At 31.4% G+C, this 24,641-nt stretch overlaps 1 protein-coding gene and 1 long non-coding RNA gene across 16 annotated transcripts in view; one reads left to right on the top strand and one right to left on the bottom strand.

Moving 5' to 3' along the window:
- Window positions 1–24,641, top strand: part of LOC127735885 (basic salivary proline-rich protein 2-like) — a 99,151-nt gene that overhangs the window by 55,459 nt on the left and 19,051 nt on the right. For 9 of the 15 annotated variants that reach the window (XM_052246296.1, XM_052246292.1, XM_052246295.1 and 6 more), the window contains 6 exons: window positions 6,662–6,688; window positions 11,150–11,224; window positions 12,378–12,476; window positions 13,128–13,208; window positions 14,203–14,298; window positions 23,545–23,667. In XM_052246296.1, coding sequence (XP_052102256.1) covers window positions 6,662–6,688; window positions 11,150–11,224; window positions 12,378–12,476; window positions 13,128–13,208; window positions 14,203–14,298; window positions 23,545–23,667 — 501 coding nt within the window. The remainder of the gene's footprint in view (window positions 1–6,661; window positions 6,689–11,149; window positions 11,225–12,377; window positions 12,477–13,127; window positions 13,209–14,202; window positions 14,299–23,544; window positions 23,668–24,641) is intronic. The other 6 variants (XM_052246298.1, XM_052246297.1, XM_052246294.1 and 3 more) reach the window with 4 other exon arrangements.
- Window positions 4,357–5,278, bottom strand: LOC127735886 (uncharacterized). Its single transcript, XR_007998639.1, has 2 exons — window positions 4,777–5,278; window positions 4,357–4,614 (listed from the first exon to the last, which is right to left on the bottom strand). It is a non-coding gene; the product is annotated as an uncharacterized LOC127735886 (long non-coding RNA).

Here is a 24,641-nt window from a genome sequence, read left to right as displayed (position 1 = left end):
AATCTTCAATTGCACAGTATTGCGCAATAGCAAGAAATCTTCAATTGCACAGTATTGCGCAATAGCAAGAAATATCCAATAGCACAATATTGCGCAATAGCAAGAAATTGTCAATTGTACAGTATTGCGCAATAGCAAGAAATATTCAATTGCACAGTATTGTGCAAAAGAAGATACTTCGTATAAATTGCTTATTTCTTGATCAATTTCAATGGGGTTTTATTCTTGAATTCTTGGGGTTCTTTAATATGCTGAATCTAACCGTGTATTAAGTTTTTGGATTTTGGGCCCCATTTTTAAATTGGTCCACATTGAGGTCCAAAGGGTCCAAAATTTAACTTTGTTTGATTTCATCAAAAATTGAATTATTGGGGTTCTTTGATATGCCGAATCTAACCGTGTATTTAGATTCTTAATTTTTGGTTCTGTTTTCAAATTAGTCTACATAAAGGTCCAAAGGGTCCAAAATTAAACTTAGTTTGATTTCAACAAAAATTGAATATATGGGGTTCTTTGATATGCTGAATCTAACCATGTATTTAGATTTTTGATTATGGGCCCAGTTTTCAAGTTGGTCCAAATCGGGGTCCAAAATTAAACTTTGTTTGATTTCAATAAAAATTGAATATATGGGGTTCTTTGATATGCTGAATCTAACCATGTATTTAGATTTTTTATTATGGGCCCAGTTTTCAAGTTGGTCCAAATCGGGGTCCAAAATTAAACTTTGTTTGATTTCAACAAAAATTGAATATATGGGGTTCTTTGATATGCTGAATCTAACCATGTATTTAGATTTTTGATTTTTGGGCCCCGTTATCAACTTTGTCCACATTGAGATCAAAAGGGTCCAAAATTAAACTTTGTTTGATTTCATCAAAAATTGAATATATGGGGTTCTTTGATATGCTGAATCTAACCATGTATTTAGATTTTTGATTATGGGCCCAATTTTCAAGTTGGTCCAAATCGGGGTCCAAAATTAAACTTTGTTTGATTTCAACAAAAACTGAATATATGGGGTTCTTTGATATGCTGAATCTAACCATGTATTTAGATTTTTTATTATGGGCCCAGTTTTCAAGTTGGTCCAAATCGGGGTCCAAAATTAAACTTTGTTTGATTTCAACAAAAATTGAATATATGGGGTTCTTTAATATGCTGAATCTAACTGTGTATTAAGTTTTTGGATTTTGGGCCCCGTTTTTAAATTGGTCCACATTGAAGTCCAAAGGGTCCAAAATTTAACTTTGTTTGATTTCATCAAAAATTGAATTATTGGGGTTCTTTGATATGCCGAATCTAACCGTGTATTTAGATTCTTAATTTTTGGTTCCGTTTTCAAATTGGTCTACATAAAGGTCCAAAGGGTCCAAAATTAAACTTAGTTTGATTTTAACAAAAATTGAATTTTTAGGGTTCTTTGATATGCTGAATCTAAACATGTATTTAGATTTTTGATTATGGGCCCAGTTTTCAAGTTGGTCCAAATCAGGGTCCAAAATTATACTTTGTTTGATTTCAACAAAAATTGAATATATGGGGTTCTTTGATATGCTGAATCTAACCATGTATTTAGATTTTTTATTATGGGCCCAGTTTTCAAGTTGGTCCAAATCGGGGTCCAAAATTAAACTTTGTTTGATTTCAACAAAAATTGAATATATGGGGTTCTTTGATATGCTGAATCTAACCATGTATTTAGATTTTTGATTTTTGGGCCCCGTTATCAACTTTGTCCACATTGAGATCAAAAGGGTCCAAAATTAAACTTTGTTTGATTTCATCAAAAATTGAATATATGGGGTTCTTTGATATGCTGAATCTAACCATGTATTTAGATTTTTGATTATGGGCCCAATTTTCAAGTTGGTCCAAATCGGGGTCCAAAATTAAACTTTGTTTGATTTCAACAAAAACTGAATATATGGGGTTCTTTGATATGCTGAATCTAACCATGTATTTAGATTTTTTATTATGGGCCCAGTTTTCAAGTTGGTCCAAATCGGGGTCCAAAATTAAACTTTGTTTGATTTCAACAAAAATTGAATATATGGGGTTCTTTAATATGCTGAATCTAACCGTGTATTAAGTTTTTGGATTTTGGGCCCCGTTTTTAAATTGGTCCACATTGAAGTCCAAAGGGTCCAAAATTTAACTTTGTTTGATTTCATCAAAAATTGAATTATTGGGGTTCTTTGATATGCCGAATCTAACCGTGTATTTAGATTCTTAATTTTTGGTTCCGTTTTCAAATTGGTCTACATAAAGGTCCAAAGGGTCCAAAATTAAACTTAGTTTGATTTTAACAAAAATTGAATTTTTAGGGTTCTTTGATATGCTGAATCTAAACATGTATTTAGATTTTTGATTATGGGCCCAGTTTTCAAGTTGGTCCAAATCAGGGTCCAAAATTATACTTTGTTTGATTTCAACAAAAATTGAATATATGGGGTTCTTTGATATGCTGAATCTAACCATGTATTTAGATTTTGATTTTTGGGCCCCGTTATCATTTTTGTCCACATTGAGATCAAAAGGGTCCAAAATTAAACTTTGTTTGATTTCATCAAAAATTGAATTTTTGGGGTTCTTTGATATGTTGAATCTAACCATGTATTTAGATTTTGGATATTGGACCATAATAGGTGAATGTCCAATTTAAAATTTTTAAGTTCTTAGACCACATTCATTCTGTGTCAGAAACCTATGCTGTGTCAAATATTTGATCACAATCCAAATTCAGAGCTGTATCAAGCTTGAATGTTGTGTCCATACTTGCCCCAACAGTTTAGGGTTCGACCTCTGCGGTCGTATCAAGCTGCGCCCTGCGGAGCATTTTATTTAATATTTTTTGTTGAAATTGGAAAAGATTTATATAATTAAGTTAATGTGTTACCACTCTAACGTGCTTCTATTATATTTGATGATTTCTTTATATCTTCTACCAAAACAATTTTGTCCTTAATATTAATCTTCTGATGAAGCTTTCTGAATAGTATGCCTAATTTTATTATCCAATATATATATTTTCTTTTATTGGTGTAAATAATATTTAAGTGCCAATCTGCCTAAGAATCAGGCAGTGGTGAAAACATGACAAACAAAAACCCACTCACGTTTATATTGATTTAAGTTCAAAATGTATAATGGTGCACAAATATAACATTAGTTTTCTTTTCCTGTTCTGGTATTTCAAGATATAATTTGGTTGAAATGCACTAGAAATTACCAATTAAGGGGAGCTAACTCTGTCATTCGCTATCATTCTAACAAAAAGTTATCTAGAGACGTCTCAAATTACCAGACATGCAGAAACAAAAGATGTTCGATTTCTAAATCAAGATGAGGGTAACTTCAAAATAGGATGGTTAGGTCGGCAGGTTTTTTCTTCATCCATGTTTTGAAATTCTTCTAAATTGCCTGATTTTTACAAAGACTGGCACTTTAAAACAATAACAAAAATGTTTGACGGTTACACAGGATGAAGAACATCAATAATAGTATTGTTATGTAAATATATGGGTTATTATAAGAATACTTTTTGTTGGGTGTACATTCACCTTAGATCCCTTCTATTCAAAAGTAGTTTGAAAAGCACCGATGATCTAGGCCCAATATCTGCTTGTCGGTAAGGCCAGGTATGGTGATCAGGATATAAACTACTGGGCATATTATGTAAACAGTAATAAATAAATCAGAATATCAATTTACTGTTGATAAACGAAAAAAATGAATAATATCAAGTAATGATTTGCAGACTTTTTTACAGTATTTTTTTTATGAATTTCAACAGTTATGGCAAATTGAATATTGTCAACAATATATCAGTAATCAATGTTATAACTTGCATTTAAATAAACGTAAACACTTTGAGATGAAGAATAACATTAGAAGGGATTTTCCGTTGCAGTTAGTTTTAACATATGCACATATATTAATTTAGTATAATGAATTGACACACCATCCCCTTTCTTATCCATTATATTGTTCATGTTCTACCTTGCATTGCTCAGAGTCTGAATCCCAGGCTTCAAAAAAAATTAATACTGTAAATTCAGAAATTATTGCTAGGTTTTTATTAATACAAATAATGTGACTGGGTGAGTATCGCAATAATAAGAACTTGAATTCTGATATCTGAAACATAGATTTGTATGCAGATTTTTTCGAAAATCGCAAGAATTAAACTCGCATTTTTGTCCATTCTTGAAAAATCGCAATAATAAATGCCTCACATTTATTTAAGTTTGTTTATTTTTATACGCCCGTCAAATTTCAAATTTTTGACGGGACGTATTATGGTATACAAATGTCGGACGTCCGTCCGTCTGTCTGTCCGTCTATCTGTCTGTCCGTCTGTCTGTCCGGCGTAAAAATGTCGCACCGTAACTTGAGAATGACTTATCCAAATTTCATGAAACTTAATATAGTGGTTTCTTATGATGGTCAAACGATCTGTATACTTTTTGGTGAAAATAAGATTAAAACTTTTTGAGTTACGGGACTTAGTAACTAAAACAGGTGTGTGTTTTTTTTCACATGCCGCGCCGTATCTCAAAAACAATTTATGACTATTGCTTAAAACTTTACACACTTCTTAGTTATATTAATCTTAAGATCTGTATACTTTTTTGTGATGATTCAAAATTTTATTTTAGAGATATTGAGTATTTTGTTAAAAAAGGGGGAGGGGTTTTTCACATGTTGCGCCGTATCTCAAAAACAGTTTATGATTATTGCTTAAAACTTTACACACTTCTTAGTTATATTAACCTTAAGATCTGTATACTTTTTGGTGATGATTCAAAATTTTATTTTTGAGTTATTGAGTATTTTGTAAAAAAAAGGGGGAGGGGTTTTTCACATGTCGCGCCGTATCTCAAAAACGATTTATGATTATTGCTTAAAATTTTACACACTTCTTAGTTATATTAATCTAAAGATCTGTATACTTTTTGGTTTTGATTCAAAATTTTATTTTTGAGATATTGATTTTTTTTTTTTTTAAAAGGGGGGTTTTCACATGTCGCGCCATATCTCAAAAACAATTTATGATTATTGCTTAAAATTTTACACACTTCTTAGTTATATTAATCTAAAGATCTGTATACTTTTTGGTTTTGATTCAAAATTTTATTTTTGAGATATTGATTTTTTTTTTTTTTTAAAAGGGGGTTTTCACATGTCGCGCCGTATCTCAAAAACGATTTATGATTATTGCTTAAAATTTTACACACTTCTTAGTTATATTAATCTCACTATACAAATCCTTGATTAATCTAAAGATCTGTATACTTTTTGGTTTTGATTCAAAATTTTATTTTAGAGATATTGAGTTTTTTGTAAAAAAAAAGGGGGATTTTCGCATGTCACGCCGTATGTCAGAAACTATTCATGCTTATTGCATAAAAATTCACACACAAGACGACGGGCGTATCATGGGCTCATGGGGCAGCTTTATTTAATTTTGATTCATGAATTGAATGAAGTATATGTACTTGTAGGGAAAATATGGTTAAGATAGTTTTCCATTGAAGTCATTTGATATGGAGTTTATTTCCATTTGCTGCCATTCTGTAGGGCAATCTGGTTGATTAACTGGATTTCAGAAGGAAAAATCGGTTATTGATTTGGGGATGTACAGCGGGAGGGCGACTGCCAAACTATGTCCGTGCATTTACTAATGAACCATTCAACCAAAGCTTTTCAAGTTTTAATATATTGTTACTGATGACAAAATGGAGGTCAAGTTAAATATTGAAGATTTTCACTTTCACCGTTCAGGAGTTATGTTTCTTGAAAGATTGAAAAATGGTCTTTCTAGTCGTGTCCGTGCTTTAACTCATGAACCGGTCAACCAAAGCTTTTCAATTTTAATATGTTGTTACTGATGACAAAATGGAGGTCAATTTCAATATTGAAGATTTTCACTTTCACCGTTCAGGAGTTATGGTTCTTGAAAGATTGAAAAATGGTCTTTCCAGTCGTGTCCGTGCTTTAACTCGTGAACCGTTCAACCAAAGCTTTTCAAATTTTAATATGTTGTTACTGATGACAAAATGGAGTTCAAGTTCAATATTGATGATTGTCACTTTGACCGTTCAGGAGTTATGGTCCTTATGATATTGAAAAATGCCAGGACACAAATAAATGTAAAAAAATCTGGTTTGCTGTCACTCTGACAGCCTCTTGTTTTCCTTTTTGCCAGATTTTAATATGTGGATTAGGATATAATCTGAATACAAAGGCTAAAAAGCAAAATCTAGCTCAAAAATACTAGATCTTAGTGATACTTTATACAAGGTCTAAACAAATAAAAATTGTTCAGAAAACAATCTTCTCTAAAGTATAGCTTTAAGTATTGCAAATTGAATTCAGTAAATTTGCTAAGGAACTTAAGCACCTTGCCCTCCAATATGAGGGCAAAGGGAAATAACTCATAACTCAAATTATGTCAATAGAAAACTATGTACTTTTTTTTACTTTGCTTGCTACTGCAAATATACAAATGTAGTTATGACAATAACTGATTCAGTGTTTTCTTAATGTCTGCATTTAGAATATAAAGAGGAATAAATCTTAAACAAAGAAAATCATTCTACATCATGCATGCTTAGAGAATGTAGAAAATTGAACTGTACAAATTGTATATTTAAAGCAAGTTTATGATGAAACAATGGAACAGGTAAGATCTCTAGGCTAATAGCTTTAGCTTTTACAGTATACAATGTATGAGGCAATGTAAATGATTAAAAAGATTTAAGAATGATATTCATTTTTATTTTGAGTTTTTTCTTACTGTTTGCAACCACCAGCAGTTTGTCGAAAAACATGAGAACTTAAAAGCCATCTTTGATAAGTGAAATCTTTTGTGTAGTATTCACACACAAACTCACATCTAGTCATACTGATACACATAATTTTTGTTTGACCATCAAGGGCATTTTATTTTTACCAGTAAGGGAAAACCATCTTTTAGGAAGTTGTTATTCTTGTCAAAGCCTCAATAAATACATATGAGGTAAAGATGGAATGACAGGGATGAAGCGCTGGAAAATTGGGCTGCCACCAGAGAAAAAATGGTTTGTTGAATAGGGTAAAAATTTTGCTCTGCAATGGTTACAGGCCACTTATCGATCCCTCAAAGAGTTGTTGCAAGGGTTCTTTAATATGCAAAAAATATGAGGCTTAAGATTTAACAGCCTCATTCTGAGAGAACGTACCTGCCAATTGTACACACCCCACAGCCAAGGCTTTTACTGCTAGTCTGAAGAAGACCATGTAACCATATTTCTATGACCCAAATCACCCTGGGGGACACCTGTTTATTGTTAAAGACACCTGTTTATTGTTAAAGACTGTATTTTGCCATCTTGATGTCTTTTAGTTATTTTGGTGATTGGGTTGCTGTCTGGTTAAAATATACCATACTTCTCCTTTAATTCTGTGTGAAATCATGACAGAATAAATACAATAGGCTTCATTTAAAGTAGGAACATGCTAAAACAATGCAAGCTCCTCTGAGCTTTTACACCAACATTTACAAAACATAAAACATAGTTTAGACATTAACATACACATAAAGCACATGGACTTAGATATACTATGTATAGGTATTATGGAAATTTTCTTATAATCAGTTATTATAGCATTGTGTAGATATTTTTGCACACCTGTAATTTATTCACAACCTCACAGCTTGTGTGTTTTTATATTGTTTTGTTTATGTTTTTATGTTTATGTAAGTCAAATAATAACATCATTACATGCATGTGTATTCAAGTAAACCATTGATAAAGAATGTCCTAGCTAGCAGAAAAAAATATAAGGAGTGTGGTGCGTCTCTGATCCTGCTATGTTTCCCTCTGCCATTTATGTGCATTCTCTATAACTGGGGTAAATTGTTTCCTTATAAAGTCGGATAGCTGTGTCAAGCAAAGAAGTCAATACCCTACTTTACATAATGGTTCATTATTTTAACCAACAACAAAAAAATCAACCACTTTTTTTTACCGTAGCGGTAGGGGCATTAAGTTTTACCCTTGTCTGTCTGTACGTACGTCCCAAAATTGGTTTCCTTTCTCTAACTTGAGTTTGCCTCAACCAAATGTTATGAAACTTATACACAATGGTTATTACCGCTAAACACAGATCAAGTTTGAATTTTGGTGGCTTCACTTTAACCGTTCTAGAGTTATGCCCCTTTATAAATGGAAAAATTGCAAAATTTTTAGTTTCCGTTCTCTAACTTAAGTTTGCCTCAACCAAATGTTATGAAACTTATGCACAATGCTTATTACCATTAAACACAGATCAAATTTGAATTTGGGTGGCGTCACTTTAACTGTTCTAAAGTTATGCCCCTTTATAAATGGAAAAATTGCAAAATTTTTAGTTTCCGTTCTCTAACTTAAGTTTGCCTCAACCAAATGTTATGAAACTTATACACAATGCTTATTACTACATAATCAGATTAAGTACGAAATTTGGTGGCGACACTTTTACCATTCTTGAGTTATGTCCCTTTATAAACATAAAAATTGCTGAATTTTTCGTTTCCATTCTCTATAACTTTAGTTTGTCTCAACCAAATATTATAAAACTTATACACAACCGTTCTAGAGTTATGCGTGTTTACAAATAGAAAAATTGCTGAATTTTTAGTTTCTGTTCTCTACTTAAGTTAGCCTCAACTAAATGTTATGAGACTTACACACAATGCTTATTACCACACAACTCAGATCAAGTTCAAATTTGGGTAGCGTCACTTTTACCGTTCTTCAGTTATGTCCCTTTATAACTATATGATATGCAAGCGGGGGCATCATCTGTGTCCACATGTGGACACTATCCACATTAATTCATATTTAGTCTACTAGAGGCATGTTGTAAGGCAAATTATTGTTAATAACCATTATACCAATAGTTTGTAATGTCTCCTCCCCTTTTTTATAATTAATTTTTTTTTTAAGTGTTATATTTTGTACTTGAAATTATATGAAAGTAAATCAACTAAAATCACATTACTCAATCAGACTTGTATGTATTAGATCTACCCATGAGGGTGTTGGCTCAATTGAGTATCTAATTTACAACAAGGTATTTTGGTTAATGCAAATGGGGGGTCTTATAGCAATTTGACCTTGAAAAACATGATAAATGCAGGATATCCTGTTACATTTAATGACATATTGGTATAGTTTAAACAACCCATTAATTACAACTTACAAAAGCAGATTCTGAAAATTGTCTACGGCATGTCAGGCTTTTATTAAAATTAAAAAAGTTCATTTATCATTTAAACTTAATTTTTATGATTAGTTTATAATGAAATTTAAAAAGTATATGCATTTTTGCTTAAAATTTTCTTAATACAAAAGTATTACAAATAACTACAAATGTATAATTAGACTTAATAATAGATTCACATGTACAGTGCTCCCATGTTATCTATTGCCAATTCTTACATTTCCAAACTGGTGTATCATCATTGTGTATCATTGATTTTCTTACTCATATGAATCACATTTTAGGTTTGTACTAAAAAATATGCTTGTCATATTTCCACCCCAAAATATCGCCATTAGGCATTTGCAAACCAATTTCAAGAACAAATTTGCCAAAATCAATAAAATTCAACTCTTTATGAATGCCAAATTACATGAAAGATTTTTTTTCTCAAAACTATATTATAAATTATAATTCATTATAAATGATAACTGATCAACTCATTCCTTATTTTAATGATTGTCAATCTTAACTTTTCATGCAATGATTTACAGTCCATCTATCCATATTTTCCATGAAATAAAAGTAAGTGGCAAAAATACAGAATACAAAGAGAATAAACGGATGTCCTGCTATAAAGCAAGCTCCAAATATCTCAATGGCATTACTGCCTCCCTGTAACACCATTTCATAGCAATAAAAAAAATTAAGTCTGAAGGTGGCAGCTAAACAAGGGAGCTCTGGACTTGATATATATATATATATATCATTATTCACTAATTCATGGATTAAATGTTTTAATGATAGTGTGTTTCCCCAAGAAATACTGTATATATCCATAATTTGTAATAGCTTGAGGTTTGTATAATGTTCAGCATGTGTATGCTTCCCTTTGTAATTGTGGTTAGGTTCTGATAAAAACAGACAACTTTGCTAACATTTACATCATTTGCTCTCTGTTGGAGAGCTGTCTCATTGACAATCATAGCACAATATATAATGTTTGTATTGAAATAATGGAACTGTAGAAGCAGTAACCTTTTATATAGAATTAACATCACATAGACTAAAATCAGGGTTGTTATTAAGAGTTCCAGAATATAGTATGCATACACTTCAGGTACTAAACCCTGTTGTGTTCTGATTCAGACATAATTCTACGATGTCATACTCTTTACTCATTTTTGTTGTAGATATCTTTATACATGGTGTTAGTGAGCATATTGAATTTAGTTTTAGTACAGGGACTAAATCCCATAGTCAGCTGGTTATTTAAAGTTCCATATTAAAAAAAAAAACAAAACAAACAATCTTATAAAACCCACGATATTCTAGTTTGAGGCTACCACCTCATAGAATAATGAAAATCCTTGGTGTTTTGACTTTTACTGTTCTAGAAATTGAAATTACCCTATATAGAATTTTGAAGATGATTTCCTTTTACTTACTGATTGTACTGTAGTGTTTTCATTACTATAGAATCATATTAGAAATGGTATTAATATGAAAGAGGTTCTTTGAGAGAAATACTTATCCATTTGAGCCTCTAGTTCATTAAATCCCTGCATTTATATTTTGACCATTTCTATGAATTTAATATATACAATACAATTTGTCTCACTTTTTCTATTAGTATCGAGAAGATATTCATAAGTGGATTTTATATGTATTTTCAGTTTTAGATTATAGAATTAATTTAGATTAAGCTGGGATAAAGATAGTTTCTGGAATAATTTCGTAGTAAATTGGTCAGTTAAAAAAAAATTACAAGTATCTTTCGATAGTTTTCTAATATATTTTAAAAAAATCTGAATGAGCTATCTGCAGACATCTAATTAAAAGAGTTACTGTATTTGCATTATGTAAGGATTAAGCATTTGTGTTGCTATGGTTATTACATCTTGATATATATTTACAGCCTGTATATGAAGATCCTGATGAGCAACCTGTGAAGAAACCGGCTCCAAGGAGACAACTTCCTGTCCCAGAACAGGTATTTTTTATAAAGTTTAAGATCAGTTATAAAGACCAATCTCTTTAAAAAAAAAAAAAAAAAAAAAACAGGCAAGAAGGATTTTGTTTTTATGCCCCACTTAGGGGCTTTACGTTTTTCAGTCTGTGCGTCCGTTCGTTCATTTGTCCGTTTGTCCGTCTGTCCCACTTCATGTTAAAGTTTTTTGGTCAAGGTAGTTTTTGATGGAGGTTGAAGTCCAATCAACTTGAAACTTAGTACACATGTTTCCTATGATATGATCTTTCTAATTTTAATGCCAAATTAGAGTTTTGACCACAATTTTATGGTCCACTGAACATAGAAAATGATAGTGCGGTGTGGGGCATCCGTGTACTATGGACACATTCTTGCTCATGTATATTTTTTTATTGTTTTATACATTCTACATAAAACATTGTTTTAATCTTATCCCTTATTTTATCTTCTTATGTTTATTTCTCTCCATAAGAAATCATGTTAGATATTGATCTATGTACTACAGTGACTGTCACTCAGCGGTTTGTAATGAATATTATCCTTTTAATGTTTATTTTCATTAGTTTTGGTACAAGCAAATTCACATATTCAATTTCATTCCAAAAAAATTGGAAAACATATTTAAAAGCATTTGTTGTTCTCTGATATTTGCTATGCGGTATTATAGGAAAGAAAGGTTAAATGCTGACTACAGATGTCATTCAACTAGAGTACTCAGTGTTCTCCCTAGTATTTTCAATTGATTTGAGATAGCTCTCTGCTTATATTATAGCACTTCATTTATGCTACAGTTTGTTAAAATATATATAGCACTTATGTTAAAATTTTGGCAACCTGGTACTATGAGGCTCTGGTGAGAACACTAGTACAATTTTGGCAGAATTACTGTTGCACATGTATTAAAAATCTTATGAAATGAGTCCAAGTAAATCCTGTAGCATAATGTACAGTATTCCCTACTATAGAAAAATTTAAAAATAAATAGTTAAATTGGTTGGCAAGACTAGCAGTTTAAAATTTGAAATGTAACAGTTTTAATTTTGCTGAAAATAACCAGATGTAAAATCTATCCGTGTATCACCTTCTGTGAAGTATTAGTTTTATCTTGTAATTTATTATATGAACCAGTCCTAATAAGTGTCATATCTCTTTACAGACTAATACAATGGGGAGAAAAATACCAATGAGGACGACATCAGAACCAGATGCGCCAGCACCGCCACCTCCCAGGGGTAAGGGGAGACAACCCCCAAAGGTAGGTCTCTAGGAAAATATCACTGATGATCAATAGTTTTCATATGAAATGAAACACAGAAGACATGATACATGTTGTTCTTAAGAGAAATTCCAAGCTGAATTATAGACTTATGTTAGGTCATAGCAAATTAATTTTTAGTTCTTTCGAGTAGTATTCACTAATTTTTGTTCATTAAGGTTTAAATTAATTACAATTCTAAATTATTTTATCAACAACTTATTGTCACTGTGCCTAAATGAAAATATAAAAATCTCCAAGGATTACAAGTTTCAAAAGTTTATTTTCATACTAAACACTGAGCTTTATTTGATAATTGAAAGGCATTATTAAAACCTGTCATCTCCCAGTCTCCTTTCATGATTTAAATTAAATTCAAATAGGGTAAATTCAGAAATTATTGCATGCATTTATTATTGTGATTTCTGAAGAATGGACAAAAATGCGAGTTTAATTATTGTGATTCAAAAAAAATCTACATACAAATATATATTTGATATCAGAATGCAAGTTCTTATTATTGTGATATTCAATTAGTCGCATTATTTACATTAGTACAAACCTCGTAATAATTTCTGAATTTACAATAGACAACATTTCATTCCTAAGGAGGATAACAATTAAATTAATTAAAATATTTCTTTTTGTCAGGCTGGAAAGAAGGCAGAGGAATCCTCAGCTCCAGTACCTCCTCCTCCTAGAGGGGTCAGAAGACCTCCTCCAGAACCTACGGTAAGATATTATTAAAGTTTGTTATAGTAACAATAGGATAGGAGTGTGGAGGGTTGCACTATTATTTGCTAGTTTGGTTTTAGACAGACTTTTTAATCTTTTTGATGGACTAGGTGATTTGTTATTGTGCATGTATGTATTATAGACTTTGTCAAGTTTAAATAAATACTAAAATGTGATACAAGATAGTCAATTTGGTGTCATTTTGAATGAAATTAAACATTTTTGGCGTAAATTACATGAATGAAAAATAGACATAACTTTTGTTGAAAACTTTTTTTATCATTACTTAAAAATTTATGTGAATCTTTCAAAGTGCTAAAATATAATTTAGTTTGTAAATAGAGTTTATAAGAGTCATGTTTTGAAGCAATATTTCAAATATGTAAAGATGTTTAGAGAATCTGTCCACATATACTATATCAAAGAGTGCTTAATCATGATTATATGAAAACCAATCATGAAATATATTACTATGGTGATCTGATTATACTTTTATTTTCCAAGGTCCTAATTGTAATATATTAAAAATCTGGGAACTTTTGCAGTCCATATTAAATTTTTATTTATTTATTCAAGTGACCCAAATGTTTTTGAAAATCCAAATGTAAAATAATAATTTAAATATTGGAACCTTTTGTACCGTAATCTTCTTTGTTTTGAAGCTCTGAATAGTTATTTTCGGAAATTCCGTGCAATGTTAAAGTTCAAAATAATGTTCGACAAAATCACAGAGGTATATAATATATATATATACATTGTATTAGGGGAATAAAATAAAAGAAAATTATCGTAAAACTATCCTAAGGTGCATGCTATAGTATTATATACTTAATACTTTATATCACCTTGCACAATGCATTTAAATGAACCACATATGGTTAATTTTGGGGTAGAAATAAATGAATCCACAGTACATTAAAAAAATCATGAATACAATTTTGTTAGTAATATCTTATTTATGAATTGCATTTAAATCGTACCAATTTTATAGCAAGAGGAATTTTATGAGGACCCAGATAACCCACCTCAGACTGGACGTAAAACATCAGGACCTCAAATACCTCCACCTCAAGATGATTTTGAACAGGCTAGTAATGCTTTGTTTTGCTTTTTGTAGTATAATTGTTTTGGCATTACTATTAACTATCGTTGAAATCAGGAAGAAAAGGTTTTTAAGCCTAGAGGCACTGTCATTTAATGTTTAAAGTACGACAGAAGTTGACATTGTGCATAAGTTATACAAATTCAGCTTTGAAGACAGTTCCCCAAGGAAAATGTACTTCTAAGCCAATTTCTTTTGTTTTATTAGTTTAAATTTTTGATAGAATTTTAAATTAACACTTTTAATTGAAAGGATGATTACAAGTAAATTTACATTTTTAAAATCCTTAATAATCTCAATTAGTACCATAAGCCATTATAAAACTTAGTGCTTATATTATTCCATTTTGTGTATTGAACATCTGCAGGTCCATATGGAGCAATGCAGAGAGTCGATGATTACATTTTATTGTGACATCATAAATATTGACAAAGAGTGTTATGAAACGCCATTCAACATTTTGTTTCAGTAAAATTACTTAAAATTTTAAAAATTCAAGTTATTAAATATATTATTCTACTCTCTATGTATAAATCTTAGCTTTGCTTTAGTGTATTTACTTTATGGGAGATGGCCAACCACTCCATAAACAGTCAAGGCCCTCAGTTCTAAAGACTATATGTTAAAAAAATTTTTTATTTAGAATATTACTTTAAGTTCATTTTCATGTTTATATCCAATAAAAAAGATCTGAAAACATAATGGAAGTGAGCAAAAATAAAAGGAATGTAAACAGTATCTTCAACAAAAACAGACATTCAGATTAAGTGATAAATAAGTAATAAAAACTGGTTGTACTACAGGACGACTATGAGGAACCAGTTGAAGTTTCCCATCCACCATCTAAAGGTCATAAGTCATCTATTCGTCCTTTACCTAAGGGGCACCCACACGAGGAAAACTTTGAACAGGTTATTGAATGTATCAAACTTTGCTAGTCACTGAATATTTTAGAATCTTGAAATACCTTTGAACAGAGCCATGTGACAATACTATAATAATATGAAATTGGTTTATAATTAGAATTCTTCTAGTTCTTATTTCTGCATTGATTCTTTTGATACTTTGTATTCTAATACCAAAGATGCCTTAAAAATTAGCCTATACTTCATCCACTGATCAGATCTTGTGTAAGTGTGTAATGTAATTAAAAAAAAAAGCCATATCTGTTGATGGTTTAATTTAAGTTTATAGGTGAAAAATATATTTTCATTATCATTACTTGTTACCAGATTAAACTTTTGAAGTAATTCAATCTTACTTAAAGAAATACAATCATGAACTAAACATTATAATTTATATATAACTTGAAGTAGTAGAATGATTAACTAAATGTATGTAGTTTTTGATTGAATCTTGTTTATGTATCCTATCACCAAGATTAGATTGACAGAAAGATGACAATGGTCTACCTGAAATAAACATGATGCCTTAGATTTTACAATTATGGGTTGTTTATGAATTAGACCGTTGGTTTTCCTGTTTGAATTGTTTTACACTAGTCATTTTGGGGCCCTTTATAGCTTGCTGTTCGGTGTGAGCCAAGGCTCCGTGTTGAAGACTGTACTTTGACCTATAATTGTTTACTTTTTACACATTGTGACTTGGATGAAGAGTTGTCTCATTGGCACTCATACCACATCTTCTTATTTCTATGAACAACTTTGCACTATTTAACTAATCAAAAATGCTGTATGGTACTTGTTTTCTGGCTTGTGTATTCATCAATTAGTCCCTCAGAAAAGCTGTTTCGTACTTGTTTTCTGGCCTGTGTATTCATCAGTTGGTCCCTCAGAAAAGCTGTACGGTACTTGTTTTCTGGCCTGTGCATTCATCAGTTAGTCCCTCAGAAAAGCTGCATGGTACTTGTTTTCTGGCCTGTGCATTCATCAGTTCGCCCCTCAGAAAAGCTGCATGGTACTTGTTTTCTGGCCTGTGCATTCATCAATTAGTCCCTCAGAAAAGCTGTTTCATACTTGTTTTCTGGCTTGTGCATTCAACTGTTTGTCCCTCAGAAAAGCTGTACGGTACTTGTTTTCTGGCCTGTGCATTCAACTGTTTGTCCCTCAGAAAAGCTGTACGGTACTTGTTTTGTGGCCTGTGCATTCATCAGTTAGTCCCTCAGAAAATCTGTTTCGTACTTGTTTTCTGGCTTGTGCATTCATCAGTTTGTCCCTCAGAAAAGCTGTACAGTACTTGTTTTCTGGCCTGTGCATTCAACTGTTTGTCCCTCAGAAAAGCTGTACGGTACTTGTTTTCTCGCCTGTGTATTCATCAGTTAGTCCCTCAGAAAAGCTGTTTCGTACTTGTTTTCTGGCTTGTGCATTCAACTGTTTGTCCCTCAGAAAAGCTGTACGGTACTTGTTTTCTGGCCTGTGCATTCATCTGTTAGTCCCTCTGAAATGCTGTATGGTACTGTTTTCTTGCCTGTGCATTCAAGTTTTAAGTTTTGGTTTAAAATAGTTAATCATGAAGTTGTGGTCAACTTGAAACTTAGTACACAAGTTCATTATGATATGAACTTTAGAAAATATATGACAACTAGGTAATTTTCATGGTTCAAAGAACTTGAAAATGGGATAGTGTGAAATGAGTATATTTTCACCAATCTTCTGCATATCAGTAAACCAGATATAAAAACCAGGAAAGGAAACTAACTCCTTAGGGTCAAATTCAAATAATGAAAATAAGACAATATGTGATAGCGTATATATTACAAATAAGATTGTTTGATAGATAATTTCATAAAAATGTACAGTTGTGGTGTAGATGTAACTTTTAATCAGAATTGTTATCTGTGTAAACAAACTTTTTATTGTGTTACCCTTATTATAAGAGTCACTATACAATTTTTCTCCTATTACCAGTTTTCCTACTCTGATGAGTTTTACAAACCACTTGGTAGATGCGGGTATCAATATCCCAGTAGTCAGCACTTTTATCACTAATGAGATTTACTATGACTATATTACGTACATGGGATCCTTGCAAGGTCTTCAGTTGGTTGCTGTCTATCGTAATTGTTTTTCGTTTTTTGGTGCCGTACATAAATCAGGCGTATGTTTTTTTTTCTTTGAATGTTTATGTTTTATCATTTCTGGGCCTTTTAAAGCTTAATGTACATTATGGATTTTGCTCACTGTTGAACTATGTCAACTACATTTAGAGCATGGAATGATAGTAAGGTTTACATATTTTTGCAAGGTTCAGCTCACCTTGACATCATTTTCATGGTTCATTGGTCAAATTTTTTATGGTTATACTATTAATAGAAGGTCAGTTATGTTTGGTCTATGGAATGATTGTTAGATGTATTTGTCAGTCTAAGAGTGGTGTGACTTGGAGCTCATTTTCTTGGTTTATTGGTCAACATTAAGTTTTCCTGACTAGGTTGATTTCTCAGATACTACAAGCAAAAGATTTACTATATTCAGTGTATGGAATGATTGTTATGTGTGCATGGGGTTCAGCAAGGTTCATCTAACCTTGAGCTTATTCAATAATGATAGATAAAGCAGGCAAGATTTTTCAGTGTGTGCACTCTTGTTTGTAAATTTGAAACATCTGTCATGTATACATATTACCCAAGCAAAAACTGCAGAATGATAACTTATTATCAACAATTGTATGGACTTAAAGGTAGAAGTCTGAAAACCACAGATGCTTTTTTCTTCATACAATAGAATTTGTTATATCTTTTTAGCTCACCGGGGCCCGAAGGGCCCCATGTGAGCTTATGCCATCACTTGGCATCCGTCGCCTGTCGTCGCCTGTCATCGTCGTCGTCTGTCATCGTCGTCGTCGTAAACTATTTCAAAAATCTTCTCCTCTGAAACTACTGGGCCAAATACCTTCAAACTTTAACTAAATGTTCCTTAGGGTATCTTGTTTATAAATTGTATCCGAAGTTTTGATCCATCGACAAACATGGCCACCATGGCTAAAAATAGAACATAGGGGTCAAATGCAGTTTTTGGCTTATATCTCAAAAACTAAAGCTTTTAGAGCAAATCTGACATGGGGTAAAATTGTTCAATTGGTCAAGATCTATCAGCTCTGAAATTTTCAGACGAATCGAACAACCCATTGTTGAGTTGCTGCCACCGAATTGGTAGTTTTAACAAAATTTTGCAGTTTTTTGTGATTATTTTGAATATTATTATAGATATATATAAACTGTAAGCAGCAATAATGTTCAGCAAAGTAAGATCTACAAAAAAGTTAATATGACCATAATTGTCAATTGCACCCTCAAGGAGTTATTGCCCTTTAAAGACAATTTTACACTATTTGTTCATCAAGTTTGCTAACATTTAAAAATCCTCTCCTCTGAAACTACTTGGCCAATTACCTTCAAACTTTAACTAAATATTCCTTGGGGTATCTTGTTTATAAATTGTATCCGAAGTTTGTATCCATCGACAAACATGGCCGCCATGGCTATAAATAGAACATAAGGGTCAAATGCAGTTTTTGGCTTATATCTCAAAAACTAAATCTTTTAGAGCAAATGTGACATGGGGTAAAATTGTTTATTTGGTCAAGATCTATCGGCCCTGAAATTATCAGAGGAATCGAACAACCCATTGTTGGGTTGCTGCCACCGAATTGGTAGTTTTAACAAAATTTTGCAGTTTTTTGTTATTATTTTGAATATTATTATAGATATATATAAACTGTAAGCAGCAATAATGTTCAGCAAAGTAAGATCTACAAAAAAGTTATTATGACCATAATTGTCAATTGCACCCTCAAGGAGTTATTGCCCTTTAAAGACAATTTTACACTATTTGTTCATCAAGTTTGCTAACATTTAAAAATCCTCTCCTCTGAAACTACTTGGCCAATTACCTTCAAACTTTAACTAAATATTCCTTGGGGTATCTTGTTTATAAATTGTATCCGAAGTTTGTATCCATCGACAAACATGGCCGCCATGGCTATAAATAGAACATAAGGGTCAAATGCAGTTTTTGGCTTATATCTCAAAAACTAAATCTTTTAGAGCAAATGTGACATGGGGTAAAATTGTTTATTTGGTCAAGATCTATCGGCCCTGAAATTATCAGAGGAATCGAACAACCCATTGTTGGGTTGCTGCCACCGAATTGGTAGTTTTAACAAAATTTTGCAGTTTTTTGTTATTATTTTGAATATTATTATAGATATATATAAACTGTAAGCAGCAATAATGTTCAGCAAAGTAAGATCTACAAAAAAGTTATTATGACCATAATTGTCAATTGCACCCTCAAGGAGTTATTGCCCTTTAAAGACAATTTTACACAATTTGTTCATCAAGTTTGCTAACATTTAAAAATCTTCTCCTCTGAAATACAGGTGAGCGAATCAGGTTCTTGAGAGCCTCTTGTTTAAAGAAAAAAAAAATCATTTTTTAATTGCAAAAAAAAATAACCATCAGATAAATAGCCTTACTGGTAATGGGCAAATCTATCAGAGCATAATGAAACATAATTTTCAATATTGAAAAAAAAATTTGAGAATTAAAGTAGAGAAATTGTTTTAGGGGAGAAAATTTTCCAACGTTTCAATTAATTGACAAATGATGCAAACTGGTGGAATGGCCTACTACCTATTATGAATTAACTATGTGATTTAAATCTAGATAAAGATTAAAGCAATCATTTGTACTTTTTTTGGATTATATTCATTTTTTTAAGACTGATAATAAAACACATTTATGCAATCTACATGAAAAATTATAATGAAAGGAACTTCTGGCTAAAGTTGGCAGTTGCACATCAATAGAATGCATTGGATGCATTTCCAATTAATAACTTTCTCAGTTTCACACAGCTGACAGTTGATTGGAGTTTGTCCTTTCCAGATAGATTTAGAAGAACCAATAATTAATGTCTACTATATTCTATTTCTTTTATATTTTGATACTGTGTATTTACTGTAAACATGACCTTTGTTTATATTGATAATTAAACTTTATCTGACGTTATATAGATAATGCAACTATATTCATACCTTTTAAAAGTTAAAACCTTTACAGTTATATGTGTCAGGAACAATTACAATTATTATACTAATATAAATACTGAAAATGGAGCATTCAAGTTTCATGTCCCTGCTTTTCAGAATGCATTGATATTCAAGTGTTCACCTAATGTACTTTTCTTATAATGGAAATTCTAAGATAAACAAATATTAATCAATTTTAGCTTTAATTATTGTTATGCAGTAAGTACAGCTATCTGTACAAGACTTTAAATTGTGTCCATGTCTACTTTCACTTCAAAAATTCTTTTCAAAAGATCTGTTTTTTGGTAAATTTTTGTAAGAATAATAGATAAAAGATACACAATTACATCTATGGACTCTGTATGACTATGGTTCATTCAAATTTAAGTTGACTTGGAGTTGTTTCCCTTCCTTAATTAAATGCATTGATATGAACTTTTTTTCTGTCTGTTTGAGTTTTAAGTAAAAAAAAAAAGTTATAATGGCTAAAAAACCCTATTGCATATTTAGACATTTAAAAAGTTTTGTGAAAGATCATTGTGTTTAGTTTTTGATTTATCTTTAGCCATACTTGACATGTGCCATACATATTCAAACCATGTAGGAGTTTTAGTGTGGCAATTTTGTATGATTAATGGTTAAAAAGAAAGAAAAAGAATGTCATAAAATATTTGAAGAATCACTTGATTGTCAACCATACATTATTATCATAGCTTTCTAGACCCTTTCATATAGATATCACTTGAGTATATGAGACACCATTGAATACACAGAGCATAATAGTTATATCAGTCTACATGACTACACTGTTTAACATCCAGTGGCAAATTAAATGCATATTCAGGATGAGAACATGTTTATGGGATAAAAATATGAACCCTGCTTTGTACCAAACCAACACACTGAGCCAGATTTTTAACGTGCTAGTTTACAATTTATCAGTCAGCAGGAAGACATTTCACTCTACTCTGACACATTAATTCGACTCTAAGCCAAGCAGTCTTAGCCCTTACTCCTTAATTCTGCCTTCTCAGTGGATGAAGCAGCAAGTATCACTTTGAAAGTCTTGGGTTTAACCCGGCTGGGTTTTGAACCCACAACCTTCTGCACTTGAGGCAAACACTCTTACACAAGGCAGTTATCTGAGTCTAGAAGAATTGAATCAGTTTGATTACCTATAATAGCTTGTAATTAGATAGTAGTATATACCGTTTGTTAAAGTTGAAGATTTGACCAGTTTCTGAAAATACATGTTAATGTTTGAGGCATTTTTGATATATTATTTTATGCTATACCACTATTAAATCAAATCATTAGTATTTATGTATATATGTATATGTGCATGTCAGATATTAATAAATATACTCATGAGATGTATAGATCTCTGATAGAATTTTGATTTAACATATACAGTATTAGGTCAATGTCAGACAAATATCACCTTTAAAGGCTTTTGATATGAGGCTTAGAAACTGGGGTAGGGTGATTTTTTCTGAGCCATTCAGCAGTTTCGTATGAGCCCAAGATTATTCAAAAAAGTGATGTGAGATAAAATCAACATTGTAGAAATATCACTTAATTACAGTATTAAGTAAATATGAACAACATGAATTGTTCTATCTGCAGTATAAAATAGGATATTTGTACATTGACCTGTTTATTTCAGCATGTTGTATTAGCATGTTTCTTAATCTTTTGACTTTCATGTTTTATAAAAAGATATTTTATATTTTAATCATCTGGTAAAAAAATATTTAGTTAATTATTTTCTCTGAAAGTTGAGACTAACAATAAGTGTTCACAAATTTATTTTTTATTTTTTGTTAGTATAAAGGCCATATTGATATTTGCTTACTGTAACTTTGGGTTATATTACACACTTAAATATTAATCACATTATTGTCACCATGTACATGTGAATATTAATCCTTTTTTAGCTCACCTGGCCCGAAGGGCCAAGTGAGCTTTTCTCATTACTTGGCGTCCGTCGTTCGTTGTTGTCGTCGTTAGCTTTTACAAAAATTTTCTCCTCTGAAACCACTGGGCCAAATTTAATCAAACTTGGCCACAATCATCATTAGGGTATCTAGTTTAAAAAAATTTGTCCGATGACCCCGCCAACCAACCAAGATGGCCGCCATGGCTAAAAATAAAACATAGGGGTAAAATGTAGATTTTGGTTTATATCTCTGAAACCAAAGCATTTAGAGTAAATCTGACATAGGTAAAACTGATTATCAGGTCAAGATCTATCTGCCCTGAAATTTTCAGACAAATCTGACAACCCGTTGTTGGGTTGCTGCCCCTGAATTGGTAATTTTAAGGAAATTTTGCAGTTTTTGGTTATTATCTTGAATATTATTATAGATAGAAATAAACTGTAAACAGCAATAATGTTCAGCAAAGTAAGATCTACAAATAAGTCGACATGACCAAAATTGTCAGTCGACCCCTTTAGGAGTTATTGCCCTTTATAGTCAATTTTTAACAATTTTTTGTAAATTATTGTAATATTTTACAAAAATCTTCTCTGAAACTACTGAGACAAATTTAACCATACTTGGCCATAATCATTATTAGGGTATCTAGTTTAAAAAATTTGTCCGATGACCCCACTTTCCAACCATCATGGTCGACATGGTTAAAAATAGAACATAGGGCCTGGGGTAAAATGCAGTTTTTGGTTTATATCTTTGAAACTAAAGCATTTAGAGCAAATCTGACAGGTGGCAAAAATGTTCATCAGATTTAGATTTATCTGCCCTGAAATTTTCAGACGAATCCGACAACCCATTGTTAGGTTGCTGCCCCTGAGTTAGTAATTTTACAGAAATTTTGCAGTTTTTTGTTATTATCTTAGATATCATTATGATATCTAATATCTAATACTATTAATTATGATTTTAACCTTATTTTACATGATTTCCAAAGCATCAGTAAATACAGGTGGCGACACCGGCTCTTGAGAGCCTCTAGTTTCAAAATATATGTGAAATTCTATGGAAACTATATGAAAATTGTACTTTGAAAAGAAAGATTCTATATCAATTCATTCAAGACAAGTTTCTTAAATATGCTCTGCTTATTGTTACTGCAATTAAAAAAACTTCTGTTGGTAGGTAGGTGTATATCAAGTGTTATGATATTTTTTATTTACATATATTTTTGTTATGGAATGAAGATTTATGTCTGCCTGCTTTGGACATCCATATTGAAATGTTGTAAATATTATATACTCAGGATACATATGAGGATCCAGATGCGGCACCAACCCCCCAACATGCTACAGTACGCAATTCAGCTTTGCCTCCTCTTCCAAAGGGAGCTAACCAAAAGTCTTTTGTGCCACCAGTGGAACAACAGGTTCACAAATCTAATTTTTTAGCAGGCTTTAGCACAGAGAATCTGGTTTCCTAAATGAGTGCTTTTAGTATTGCAGATTAAGCACACAAAATATATTTGTTGCTTTAATGTTTTATATGCACTGTAATATGCTTGATGTGGATTTATATTTATATATATACTCACTATAACAGCTTCTAACAGCTTTGTGGTGGAAAATTCAGAATTGTCTCACTGTTTTCAGCAATATGCTATTGTAAATTTGATATTGCTTTTGTTAGTGGATACATACTTTGAATGCCTTACAAATTTATAGTAGCTTGTATCTGAAGGATACACAGCAAAAGAATACTAGGTTCAATGAAGTATTTTAAACCATTCAGTAGATTTGCACATTCTTAATCCTATATACTAGTATTTGAATAGAAATTAACATAAGTATTAGAAATATCAAAGATATTAAAGATCTGGTTCTGTCAGTCAGAAAAAGTACTTTTGATAGACTAGTTTCAAGGGTGCTTAGAAAGCATTTTAAATCTGATGATGGTACTTAATTATGGATCTTAACTATCAGTAAATATCAAATATAGTTTCAAAAGTGCTTACTGAGTGTTTTAGATCAACCCCTTTACATAAACAACAGGCTGTATGTTACAATTTTTTACATTGTTTTTTTTTTATTTGAATTCTGTTGCAAACAGGCAAGACATATCTCTGTATTTACTTAAAAATATATATGAGTTTGAGTTTTGTTGTGTAGTTCTTATCACTAAAAACTTTAATGATTCTTACCACTTAGAACTTATATAATTCTTACCACTTAGAACTTTAATAATTCTAATCACTTAGAACTTTTATAATTCTAATCACTTAGAACTTTTATAATTCTAATCACTTAGAACTTTTATAATTCTAATCACTTAGAATTTATATAATTCTAATCACTTAGAACTTTTATATATCTAATCACCATCTGTTTTCACGGGAGTGTTTTC

The sequence above is a fragment of the Mytilus californianus genome, unplaced genomic scaffold (genome assembly GCF_021869535.1).
Source record: "Mytilus californianus isolate M0D057914Y unplaced genomic scaffold, xbMytCali1.0.p SCAF_3, whole genome shotgun sequence".
Lineage (NCBI taxonomy): Eukaryota > Metazoa > Mollusca > Bivalvia > Mytilida > Mytilidae > Mytilus > Mytilus californianus.
This window is presented reverse-complemented; position numbering and strand designations above follow the sequence as displayed.